General features: G+C 48.2%; 1 protein-coding gene across 1 annotated transcript; it reads right to left on the reverse strand.

The window, feature by feature from the left end:
* Positions 1–2,689: 2,689 nt before the first annotated feature.
* On the reverse strand, positions 2,690–3,156 carry LOC142857236 (small ubiquitin-related modifier 2-like). Its single transcript, XM_075985095.1, has one exon. It carries the CDS (start codon positions 3,069–3,071, stop codon positions 2,784–2,786), a length of 288 nt encoding a protein of 95 aa, XP_075841210.1. The 5' UTR covers positions 3,072–3,156; the 3' UTR covers positions 2,690–2,783.
* Between the last annotated feature and the right edge of the window lie 10,615 nt (positions 3,157–13,771).

The following is a 13,771-nucleotide window of genomic DNA, read 5'->3' on the forward strand; positions in this document are numbered from 1 at the left end:
CTTGCTCTGTGGCCCTTGCAGTTAAGGTGGGAACCATAGATAGACCTAGCATCTCACAGGTGTGTGTTGGCTGCACTGAGGTCCCTCACCACTACACTGCACTTCAAGCAAACAGCTTTCCAAACAAATGTTAGGTCCCAGTTGTATACTGAACCCCTTTACAAAGACAGGGCTGTGCTGAGAAGGGCTGAGACCCCCAGGAAAAGGGCTGTGAAATGTGTGTGACTATTTATGGGGAGATGCGGACAGACATTTATACACCCTCGATAGGGCGGCCAGGACAGACCAAACGATCTGACCCCAGCTCAGTGAATCGAGTTACTCAAAGACAACTGCACCCCTGAACAATCCATCCCAGCACGGGCTGTGTCTCACAAAAGCTGGATTGTTTCAAGACTTGGAGGCAGCATGACTGGGCAGAGAGTCTCCTCTCCCCAACAGCTGCTACTGCTCTATAACCTTGGGGGGGGGGCGCTCGGGAAGCCAGCAGCATTTGGATTTGGGAACTTATTAGAAAGGCAAATTCATCCCCTTCCCTACCCCTATTGTAAGACTCAAACGTGGCTGCTCTCTGCGAAAGCTGATGGTCTCCGGTGTTGGAAGAGCAGGAGTATCTGAGCCTGGGAGGTTTAAGTAGCTTCTTTGAATCTCCCCATTCGTTGGTACCTGTAGAGTCCAGTTTTGAGTCACAAGCTCTGTGTCTTTGGCCACTCTATCACCACTGGGCTACCCTGACACTTTGGTTTGAACCACTAGCAATGCACAGGGTCCTGGGTCTTCCCTGCTCCCCTACAGCTTAGTCTTTCAGGGTCAAAGACATGAAGGGACCGGGCTCAGACACAAGACTGAACTGCAGCTCAACAGACTTGTATGTAAGGAGACATGTGGGACTTTCGGAGCACAGGACCCAAGTGAGACTTGGGGGTTTTAGGGGCCAGGGGCCCTGTAGGAGAGTTCCATCTTTGTCAAGACCCTTCCCCACAAGCGGTAGGACAGCTTGTAAAATCTCAGGCTGTACACCGGGTGTGGTGCCACATACTTACAATCCCAGCTCTCAGAAGCTGAGGCAGGAGGATCACCATGAGTTTGTGGCTAACCTCAAACTACAAAGTGTGTCTGAGGCCAGCTGGACTACATAAGAAGACCCTGTCTCAACTCCAACACCAGGAGTTAAAACAAGGGCAGCGTGGCAAGGTGAGTCTGAGAATAAACCAGTGTCTTTTGAGACAGCTGGCGTGGACGTTTGCTCCAATTCCCACAAGCACAGCATACACTAGTGGGCACACCCTGACACACCTTACCAACAGACCCTGGCTCCAGCTGGTCTGGCTTGGTAAAGTGGCATCCTGAGGACTTTGCCCTTGGGAAAAGAGCCATATCAATAAGTAGGGTTAGCGGGATAGCCTCTGCCCTAGCAGCTGCAGTCTGGGCCTGTGGTTCTCAACTTCCCTTAAGGCTGCTTTTGTGGTTTTCAACCTTCCTAATGCTGCGGCCCTTTAATAAGCCCCTCATGCTGTGGTTACCCCAAACCATAAAATTATTTGGTCGCTGCTTTATAACTGTAATCTTGCTGCTGTTATGAATCGTAAATATCAGATACACAGGATACCAGATATGCCACCCCAGGGAAAGGGTCATTTGACCCCACAAAGAGGTCTGACCCACAGGCTGAGAACCACTGGTCTTGAGCCCTGCTAGTTTGGGAGATAATCTAGAAAGGATGTCCTTGTTGCTGCCTCATTTAGCGTCTGCCGGAACAAAAGCAGCACGCTGAACCAGTGATTGCTTTAGCAATAAAAGCACAGGAAGAGACCCAGTTAAGAAAGGTTAAGGGGCTGGAGAGATGGCTAAGTGATTAAGAGCACTAGCTGCTCAGGCAGAGGACCTGGGTTCCCAGCACCCATGGCAGTGGCACAGGTCAAACCATCCGTAACTTCAGTTCCAGGGGATCCAGCACAGTATACAGACATACATCCAGGCAAAACACTCATATACATCAAATAAGACAAACAAATAGAAGAGAAAGAAAAGTTAAAACCAAACCAAAAGAAAATTGGGTGTGGTGGTGCGTTCTAGTTATCCAAACACTCAGGGCGCTGAGGCAGGAGGATCTGAGCTCGAAGTCAAGCCAGGCTATGTAGTAAGATGGTGTTACAATACAATATAGAGTTGAATTTTTTTTCATTTTAAACAAGTTTATTTAAACAACAAGATGCTTGACTTGAAGGGGAAACTATCTAGGATCATTTTGTTCAAGAGTAATTTATCCCTACTTAAAGACAGATTGCCCTACATGTAACAGCTACATACAAAAAAGTTATAAAATTGTCCTTGGTTTTACAATGATAAATGAAAAACATTAAAATTCTCCAATTGAACAAGGTGTGCAAGGATTTTGTGGTTGGGTTCTTTTGTTAAAACATTGAGAACAAAATAACTTACTGGAATATAAAGATAAGAGCTGATGCGCGTGCCACTAATGGAGCAGGGGGATATTTTCACAGAACCAGTACTTTCCCCCAGACCACCTCCATCTGCTGTCAATCAAAACAGAACATGGGTCATTTAGTTTAAAAATGAAAAAAGAAAGAAAAGCACAATATGCTTGTGCACACACACCAGTTCCTTTATGTACAATAAAGAAATGGGGACAGGGAAATGAAAGAATAGAGAAAACTATAGTGTAGTAGTCAGGATGTGGTGGAGCCAAACTGCGGCTTTCTAATTGCCAATGTATTCTTGGTCTATAACACAATTCTGGAGCAAAGTAGCAGGTTCCCTTTTTAGTAGACACCTCCTGTCTGCTGCTGGAACACATCAATCGTATCTTCATCCTCCATTTCCAACTGTGCGGGTGTGTCTGTTTCACTGATTGGCTGCCCATCAAACCGGAATCTGGTCTGCCTCATTGACAAACCCTGTCGTTCACAATAGGCTTTCACTAGTTTACTAAGTGGTGCATGCCTCTTAATTTTAAACTGCACCCCAGAGCCATCCTGCCCTGCCACCTTCAAATTAATATGTTCATTGTTCTCGGTCTTGACTCCTTCCTTGGGTGTCTCGTCAGCCATGGCGAATGCAGGAGTCGCCTCAGCTGCCGCTTCACAAAAGAGGCACCAGGTCTGCACTGAAGGAGCCCAGAGTTGAATTTTTAAAGGATTGGTTTGCTTTTATATGTCTGTGTGCTTGCCTGCTCGTCTGTATGTATACCCACGGAGGCCAGAAGAGGTGGTCAGTGCTCCTGGGGCTGGAGCTGCAGGTGGTTGTGAGCTGCCTAAGCTGGGTGCTGGGAACTAAACTCAAATCCACTGCAAAATCAGTATGTGCCCTTAACTGCTGTGCCATCTCTCCAGCCCCTCAGTTGATTTGGTTTAAAACAACAAAAACATAATAAATGGAAACATTTCAGGTCATCTATGGACTAGGCAGAAGAGAAGAAGGCTGTGAACAAACCTCCAAAAGTTAAACAAAAAAAATCACCTGTATCAGTTACTTCTTTCAGAGCTGTGACAAACCCCCGGCAGAAGCACTGTAAGGGCAGAAGAGCTTCTTTCGGTTCAGTTTCAGAATGTCATGGCAGGGAAGGCGCGGCCATGCTTGTCACGGCGCGGGCACATGGTGGAGACCAGGAACCAGACAGCGTGGACCCGAACCAGAAACAAACCTTCAAACGTTGCCCGAGAGACCACAGGAGGCACTTCTGATAGCTGGGTCGGCACTTCGAAGGTTCCATATCCTTCCAAAAAGAGTGTCAACAGCTGGGGACAGAGTGTTCGAACACATGATCCTAAAACAAAAAACAAGAATAAAATTGATAAACAAACACCGGAGCCCGTGGGAGAGTTTCCACATTCACGCCCTAAGGCCATCTCTCAGGAGGCTGATGTCCCATGAGATGCCCTAGCAGGACCAGAAGTCAGGCCTGGGACTTCCTCCACACATCTCTTGAACCCCAGAAGAGAGTCACACGTGATTAGTGAGCCAGTGCCAGGCCCCCAAACAGCCCCTCCCAACCTCTGGGAGCTGACAGTGTAAGGAGACAGGTGATACTCAGATGAGCAGCGGTCCCTTGGCTCTTCTACAGATAGTGAGGACACTGACGTGGTGCCAAAATGATGCAAGGTCAGGTGTTAGGGAGAGGGGCCGTCCACGTGGAGCCTGGGAGGAAGGATAGAGGCAGCGTATCTCATTTTTGGAAAAGGAAGTTCTAAGGAGAGCCACAACCGAGGGCAAAGCCTCACGGCCAGAATGACGTTGTAGTTGTGGAAGAAGGGAATCATGTGTCTGAGCAGAGAGATGGAGCAGGCATGACTGTTCAAGGGGATCAGAACAGTGGGAATGGTGAAGGTCATGGGCAGGATGAACATTTTACTTTGAGCAGGATGGGCAGATCAGGATACTTGGGAGAATGTTCTGAGGGTGTTAAAGACCGACTGGCAGATGTGGACAGAGAGTTTGAGAGTTCATGGTCATTGGTGGAGAAAGGGAACAAGGGGGTCAGGACTCATGGAGGAGGAACCAATGGGACCCAGAATGCCTGCGAGATGTGAGAGCAGTCCAGAATGGCCCCTGCTGCTTCCTTGGATGCTAAGAAAGAGAGGAATGGGGTTGAGTGGTTTCCTCTGGCCATGTCTGGGCCATATCTGGGGACAGGAGAGGAAGCTGGCGAACAGGAGAGGAAACCAGAGCACATTGACTTACAGCCCTAGACCTAGCCAGGGATGAGGTGGGGCTGACTGGAGGAGGGGCTGACCAAGGAGGTCTCTTTGTCTCAGAGACTGGGAAGCCCGAACTGCATGTCCTAGACAGAGGACACCCAGTGCCAAACCTTGGTTATGGCACGGGCCTCTTCGTGCCTCTGGCCCCACTTGAGAGGTCCTGGACACAAGTTCAAGATGTACACTGAGATGGATTATCATGGGTAAGAAGTTTTTTTAGAAGGGCTTAATGCCATGAATAGACAGACAGACAACATATCAGGGACTCTGAGTTCAGGCTCCCAAGTGAGAGATAGACAACACACTGGAATCCCCGAAGAGAGGAATCAGACCCACATACCTTATCATAGCTTTCTGAGGAAGCGAGCTTCACAGTACAACCCTGCAGCCAGGACCTCTGATTCCCAGGCAGCCAGAAGGAGGGGAGAGGTGGGGAGCAGAATGTGTGGCTGGCTGTACCTGATTTGATGTAAACTCACTTCCCAAACGAAGGATCCGAACACCTGGAAGTCTGTTCACCGGAGATCCTCAGACAGTCGCTGCGCTGCCTGTGGGTGTCTCTGAGAGCAGAAGAACTGCAGGTGCTGTGGTCTGAGCAGCAGAATAGTCTGGATTCTAATGTCATATCTCCCGAGCTACATTGGGTTGAGATGGTGCAATTCATCCCTGACCTGCCCCTATCCTAGATACGGGACCCAGGCAGGCACCTCAGCTACTCTCGCCTTTAAGAAGGCTACAGACCACCAATGTCTACATCTAGAACTTTCCCTGGGATAGGATGGCTAAGCAGAGCTGGGCTCTGGCAACAATGGGGTGGGATGAAGACTCACAGTCAAGAAGTACCCACATCCATTCGTCCCCATCATCCCCACTCTTAGATTCATCTGCTTCCTATACAAGAGGTGGTCACCTCCCCTCACAGGCAGGGCAGCAGGCAGGGAGGAATTCCCTCATCACCCTAAAGTTCAATCTCCCTGAACTATCTTCCCTGGGAAGTGAATGGGAAGCAATGTTTTATTCTTAAGGGTTTTTCTGTCCAACTCAGTAGTCAGAGGTGTGTGCTGTGGATTATACTCATTGTTAATGAAAAGTTGATTGGCCAATAGGTAGGCAAGAAGAGACTGAGTTCAAGAGCCAGACCAGGAGAATTCTGGGAAGAGGAAGGGCAGAGTCAGAGACTTGCCAGCCAGATGTAGAGGGAGCAGGAGATGGACATGCCATGCTAATAAAGGTACTGCCACGTGGCAGAGCATAAATAAAGAATATGAGTTAACTTAAAATGTAAGAGCTAGTTAGTAATAAGCCTGAGCTATTAGCCTAGCATTTATAGTTAATATAAGCCTCTATGTGGTAATTTGGGAAGCGGCTGCCAGGTATTGGAAACAGGCAGTCAGGACAGGAAATGTCCGATTACAGGTGTGATCTGTCATTGTGAGCAAATACCCACAGAAACAGCACAAGTGAGGAAAGGGTTGCTTTGGCTGATAGTTTCAAAGAGATTCCAGTCCATCATGGTGGGGAAGGTATGGCGTTGTCAGAGGGCCAGGAGGTAGGAAGTGAGACTGGAGCCAGGGCTTGGTTGCAACCTTCAAGACCCACCTCTAGTGTCCTGCTCTGCCCATCAGACCCCATCTCCTTAAAGCTCCGGGCATGGCCTCTCAAAATAGCACCATAAACTAGAGACTGCGTGTTCAAAATATGAGCCTGTGGTGACATAACAGCTACCACAGAGTGACAGTCAGCACAGCAGGTGGCAACATTCACAGCAGCGACAGCTCCCTTCTCCAGAGCATCCGTACAAAGTGACAACAGACACAAGGAAAGTGGTTCACACGCTTGTGATTTGGAAAGGGTGACCACGCAACACTCCTGTGAGATTGATCACACTAACATCAGCCGTGTCCTTAGACCAGATACAGGGATGTCTCAGCAGGCAGATGGAGAGTGGAATCTAAACCCTGGTCTATTTGCCACACGCATGTGCTGCTCTCTCTATGTTGTGGAGCATGCCACATGCATGATTTTGTAAATCCTGGGTGGGTGGGCACCGACATTATTCCCATCCCGAAGTCCTGCCCAGGGGCTTGGGGCTCCCTACCAGCTCTGGAGAGACATCCTGTGCTCTCTCACTTGCCTGGCTCCGTGGCTTCCCTGGGGGAGGAACCGACACCTTCACCTTCAGTGGAGACCATTTATGTCATTGGAAGGAAAAACGATGATATCAAAGCTGCTGTTCCTGGGAGTTCTGCCTCCATGCCCTGGAATTCTCTAGTGGCCCTTGGCTACCATGAAGCATCCACGACCTGTCGCCTAATTTCCTCTGGTGACAGGACTGTGCACAGTCTCAGCACCCTGGGAGGCAGAAGGCCCAGATTTCCTGCCAGGGCCCGAGATGGGTTCAGTTCCAAGAGTCTCCCTGAGGAGGTTGTGACCCGAGTACCTGGGCTCCACTCTAAAATCAGGGTTTCATTTTATTATTATTTTTCTCCCTTTCTTTGCCTCTCTCTTAATTGGGATATTAAACCTAGGACCCCTTACAAGCAACGCAAGTATGCTACCACAGAGCCACATTCCCAGCCCCTCACTAGTGACTTCTCAGAAGAGCCATACCTCTACCATCTCATTGCCAAATTGAGAGAGTCTAGGTGGGGGCTCTACCACTGAGCCATACCCCAGCCCCTCACTGGGGGATTCTAGGCAGGGGCTCTGCCACTGAGCCACACCCCAGCCCCTCACTGGGGGATTCTAGGCAGGGGCTCTACCACTGAGCCACACCCCAGCCCCTCACTGGGGGATTCTAGGCAGGGGCTCTACCACTGAGCCACACCCCAGCCCCTCACTGGGGGATTCTAGGCAGGGCCTCTACCACTGAGCCACACCCCAAGCCCTCACTGGGGTATTCTAGGCAGGGGCTCTACCTCTGAGCCACACCCCAGCCCCTCACTGGGGGATTCTAGGCAGGGGCTCTACCACTGAGCCACACCCCAGCCCCTCACTGCTGGATTCTAGGCAGGGGCTCTACCACTGAGCCACACCCCAGCCCCTCACTGGGGGATTCTAGGCAGGGGCTCTACCACTGAGCCACACCCCAGCCCCTCACTGGGGGATTCTAGGCAGGGGCTCTACCACTGAGCTACGCCCCAGCCCCTCACTGGGACTGGCAGATTCTAGGAAAACATGCTATTGTTGAGCTACACCCAAAGTCTACTTTGAAATGTTTAAATTTTGTGGCAGTCTGTTACTCAGGATGGCTTTGAACTTACTTTGCTGCCCAAGTGGTCCTTGAATTTGTGATTCTTCTGCCTTGGCACCTGCACCACTGAGCTCTTTTTTTCTTTTAGCTTTCTATTTTAAGGTAATTATAGATAGAGGAAGTTACAACTGTAGAGCCTGGAGATCGGTGTGCCAGTCACCTGATTTACATAATTGCAGTACAGTATCCACAGCAGGGACCTCATGGTGGTGAGGTGTGTGCACAGCACAGTCAACAGACAGAGTCACTCTGTGACCACGAAGACTCCTGCCCCCGGTGCTCAACCCTCCTTCGTCCCAGTCCTAGTGCCCTGGCGCCCTGGCAACCAGCCGTCTCACCTGCATCTCCACCATTGTGCTATCACTGTGGCCCTTTGAGACCGACTCCCACTCTGTAAAAGACCTTCAGAATTACCAGAGCTTTTCATTCTCACAATGCCTCATCTTAAAGAACTGTGCTCAGTCTTTGAAAGTCTTATACATTTATAGGCTGTATATTGGCCAAGTCATCTCTCCAACTCCTGTGTCCTCTACCCAAATCCCCACAACTCAATGCATATCCTCCCCGCCCCCTTCCCCCAATCACTTTTTAGAGCTGGAGCGATGGCTCAGCAGTTAAGAGCACTTGCCTCCTCTTGCAGAGGACCTGGGTTCATTTCCCAGCACCGGCATCATGGCTCACAACCATCTGTAACTCTAGTTCCAGGAGATCCAACATCATTTTCTGGTCTCTGAAGGTCTGTATGCATGTGGTACACATATATACATACAGACAAAATACTCATATACATATAATTAAAATATTTTTTGTTGTTGTTTTGTATTTTTTGAAACAGTGTTTCTTTATGTAGCCCTGGCTGTCTACTCACTCTGTAGACCAGGCTTGGCTTTGCACTCACAGAAATCCATCTGCCTCTGCCTCCAGAGTGCTAGGATTAAAACCATGCACCATCACTACCCAGAATGCTGTTTTGGTTTTTGAGACAAACTCTCACGGTGTAATCCTGGGCTGGATAGAATTTGCCGTGTAGACCAGGCTGGCCTTGAACTCACTGAGAGACCCCTGCTTCTGCTGTGATTAAAGGCCTGGGTCACCACACCCAGTTTTTATTGCTTCAAGGTACAACCTCAGTATCTGCAAATTCCACAGCCAGAGTCAACAAACCGTGGATTAAAAACATTTGAAAAAGTCAGGGAAGGTGGTGCACACCTGTAGTCATAGTACTTGAGAGGCTGAGGGAGGAGGATTGTGAATTCCAGGGCAACCTGGCTCTACACAGATTATCTCAAAAAAAAAAAACCCAACAATTTTTTTAAAAAGAAAAACAGAAGCCAGGCTGTGGTAGTACACACCTTTAATCCTAGCACTTGAGGTGAATCTCTGTGAGTTCAAGGCCAGCCTGGTCTACAGAGCAAGTTCCAGGACAGCCAGGGCTACACTGAGCACTAAGAAACCCTGTTTCAAAAAACCAAAAATAAACAAACAAATAAAAATTGCAGGCAGGGATGCTAAAACTGTGTAAGCATAGTCTGTGTCATTGCTCCCTAACAATTGGCTTTGATAACTATTTGAGTTTGTTTTGTTTATTTTGTTCTGTTCTGGATCTCACCCTGTAGACCAGGCTGGCCTTGTACTCACAGAGATCTGCCTGCCTTTGCTTCCTGAGTGCTGGTATTAAAGGAATGTGCCACCACAGCCCAATAACAATTTACCTAGCATTTACAGCATGTTCTATATTATAATGGAATAATTTAATTAAAGCAGGCAGTGGAGGGCGGTATAACTCAGTGGTCAAGCATGTATGAGGCCGTGGGGTTAACTCCTAGGACCACAGTGAAATAAAAAAGTGAAATTGACAAAAATCTATATAATAAGGGGCTGTGCATAAGTTGTATACAAAGTGTTTATACAATAAACATCAGCATTGGAAGACTTGACTTCCTGCAGAGGACCCTGGCCCAGTTGTCACAGATAATAAGGGTTGGCTGTATTCCATGCTACGGATGCAACTGGGTTTGTTTAACTTCCCATCCATCAAAAGGCGTATTCCTTCTTCCCAGTGTTTGGCTGCCACAAAGAAAGTAGCAATAAGTAATTTACAAAGGCTTCTCTACATAGGCATAGTTGTCTTCTTTATTGAGAACAAAATGCCTAGGAATATAATGGCTATGTCAATGACAGGTACATTTCATTCAGCCTTTCAAGAAACTGACAAACCATCATCTGGGCTGGCTTGTAGCAGTTTACAATTCCATCTGCAGTGTATGAATGATCCAGGCTTCTGCATCCTCAACAGTGTTTGATACCATTGTCATCACCACCACCACCATCATCATCACCACCACCACCACCATCATCATCACCACCATCATCACCATCATCATCACCACCACCATCATCATCACCACCATCATCACCACCATCATCACCACCACCATCACCATCATCATCACCACCATCACCACCATCATCATCATCATCATCATCACCATCATCACCATCATCATCATCACCACCATCACCATCATCACTACCACCATCATCACCACCACCATCATCACCACCATCACCATCATCACTACCACCATCATCATCACCACCATCACCACCATCATCATCATCATCATCATCATCACCATCATCATCATCACCACCATCATCATCATCACCATCATCACCATCATCATCACCACCACCATCACCATCACCATCATCATCATCACCACCATCATCATCATCACCATCATCACCATCATCATCACCACCATCACCACCACCACCATCACCATCACCACCATCATCATCACCACCATCACCACCATCATCACCATCACCATCATCACCACCATCACCATCATCACTACCACCATCATCACCACCACCATCACCACCACCATCACCACCAACATCATCATCATCATCATCATCACCACCATCACCACCATCACCACCATCATCATCACCACCATCACCACCACCATCACCACCAACATCATCATCATCATCACCACCATCACCACCATCACCACCATCATCACCACCATCATCACCATCATCATCACCACCATCACCACCATCATCATTATCATCATCACCATCATCATCATCACCACCATCACCATCATCACCATCATCACCATCATCACCATCATCACCATCATCACCACCACCATCATCATCACCACCATCACCATCATCACCATCATCACCATCATCACCACCATCACCATCATCACCACCACCATCATCATCACCACCGCCATCATCATCGACAGCGTTGACATCATTGTCATCATAGTCATCTTCATCATCATCCTGGCATAGTAGTTCAGGGCTGTTCCCCAGCCCTTGTGAGGTAGAGCCAGGAGAATCAGGAGTTCAAGGTCATCCTCCCCTACATAACAGGCTTAAAGTCAATCTTGAATAAATGAGACTATGTATCAACATTATTACTGTTGTTGTGAGACAATGTCTCACTATGCAGTGGGCCTGAACTCATGACCCAATCCTTCTACCCTCATCTCCCAAGTGCTGGGATTGCACATTGTTCCTCCAAGACCAGCTCAAAAGTTCAGTATTTTTTTTTCTTTGAGCTGTTCTGATAGCTTGTCACATCCTGGTGTGCATTTGCCTAATGCCTAATGGTGCTGAATGTCCTTCCTGGTGCTGATGGACCATCTGTGCATCTTCCTCAGTGAAAGGTGTCAAGTCATTTGCTCATTTCCTGACTGGGTTGACTTAACGAGTCATGGACCATACATCACATCCATTTAAAAAGGACACGTTGGTGGCAATGTACATGGATTTTTGTATTTATTTTATGTGTGGGTATTTTGTCTGTTTGTGTGTCTATGTGCTATAAGCACATACGGTGCCCTCAGAGGTCAGAAGAGGGCACTGAAATCCCCAGGGCTGGAGTTACAGATGGTCGTGAGATGCCATGTGGGTGCTGGGAATAGAACCTTCCTCTGCAAGATCAGCCAGTGCTCTTAACCACTGAGCCGTCTCTCCAGCCCCAGTTCAGTGGTTTAAAGTATATAAATGGAGTTGTGAAAGTAACACCATCTCCAAGTTTAGAACATTCGATCACCCCTAAACAATCCTGTCCCATTAGCATCCGTTCTCCATTTCCTCTCATTGCTCCCCACCCCTCCCCCAGCTAACCACTGAATCTGCATTCCTTTTCTGGACTTCTGACATTACTGGCATCCTGAATATGTGGTATCGTGTGCTTGGTGTCTTTCCTGTACTGCATTCAAAGTTCATTCAGATTGTTGCTTTTATTTTCAGGGCTTCGCTCCTTTTTCATTGTCAAAGAATATTCCAGGGTCTGGATATGCCATGTTTTTGTTCCTTCAGTCTCGCTTGATGGACGACACCTGGCTGTTCCTACCCTTTGCCTTTCATGAGTAACACCGCCACAGCGTGCAATGTGTTTCTGGGTGGGCACATTCTCACTTCTCTTATATGCCTAGCCGGCGGGGGGGGGGGGGGGGGGGGGGGGGGAGGAGCAGCAGCTCCCTGCTTCATCTCTGAACAACTGTTTTGAAGTGAGTGCTGGGACCATTTTATGTTCACACTAGCCACATATAAAACCTGCCATTTTGCTCAAGCTCTCCAGCTTTTCATAGGCCTACCACTTCTTGTTTTGGTGGTTTTTAATCAGTGTGTTCTGGTGACACTCCATTTTCATTTCCTAAAGGCTAGTGACCAGGGCCTTTCTCCGTTGACCACTCTCCCCCTGGTCTCGCCTCGCCCAGGCTGCTGACCTTGAACTGGCTGGGCAGTCAAGAATGACTTGGAAACTCTGTCCCCACCTTGAGAGCTGAGATTTCAGGAAATTTCAGCGCACCTAGACTATGCAGTGTTTTGGGATGAAACCTAGTGTTTCCTAAATGCTAGGCAGACACTATCAACTGAGCCACATCCCACCCTTAACAATTTTCTTATGATGTTTTTTTGTGTTTTTTTCAAGACAGAGTTTCTCTTTGTAGCCCTGGCTGTCCTGGAACTCACTCTGTAGACCAGGCTGGCCTCAAACTCAAAGAGATCCACCTGCCTCTGCCTCCCTGAGTGCTGGGATTAAAGATGTGCACCACTACCGCCCAGTTTGACCTTAACATTTTTATGTGGTTATTTTCTATCTATATATCCTCTTCGGTAAAATATCTCTTCATAGCCCTGGCTATACTGGAACTTGCTCTGTAGACCAGGCTGACCTTGAACTCACAAAGACCCAGCTGACTCTGCCTTTGGTGCACTACCACATCCAGGTGGGAGCTTTTAAACCAAGTGTTGCTTTCTTCCTGTTTTGTTAGCAGAACTGGGGCTTGCTGCGCAATTGCTGTACCATGAACCTGTCCCCTCATCCCTGAACGAAACGTTCTCTTTCTTTCTATTTAATTTATTCTTCTCTCATATATTACTTCCCAACTGCAGTTTCCCCTCCCTCCACTCTTCCCAATGCCCCTGCCGCGGCCCCATTTCCCCTCTCTTGCAGACCCAGCGCTCCTTCTGAAAAGAGCAGGCCTCCTGGGGTCATCAACCAAACACAGCATAGCAAGGGACAAGACCAGGCACAAACCCTCATTTTAAAAAAAGGTTTATTTATTTTTATTTGCATTGGTGTTTTGCCTGTGTGTATGTCTGTGTGAGGGTGTCAAGGTGCCCTGGAACTGGAGTTACAGTTGAGCTGCCATGTGGGTACTGGGAATTAAACCCAGGTCCTCCGGAAGAGTAGCCAGTGCTCTCAACCCCTGAACTATCTCTCTGCCCCCCCCCCCATCTCATTTTTTTTTTG

Source organism: Microtus pennsylvanicus, chromosome 1, assembly GCF_037038515.1.
Source record: "Microtus pennsylvanicus isolate mMicPen1 chromosome 1, mMicPen1.hap1, whole genome shotgun sequence".
Lineage (NCBI taxonomy): Eukaryota > Metazoa > Chordata > Mammalia > Rodentia > Cricetidae > Microtus > Microtus pennsylvanicus.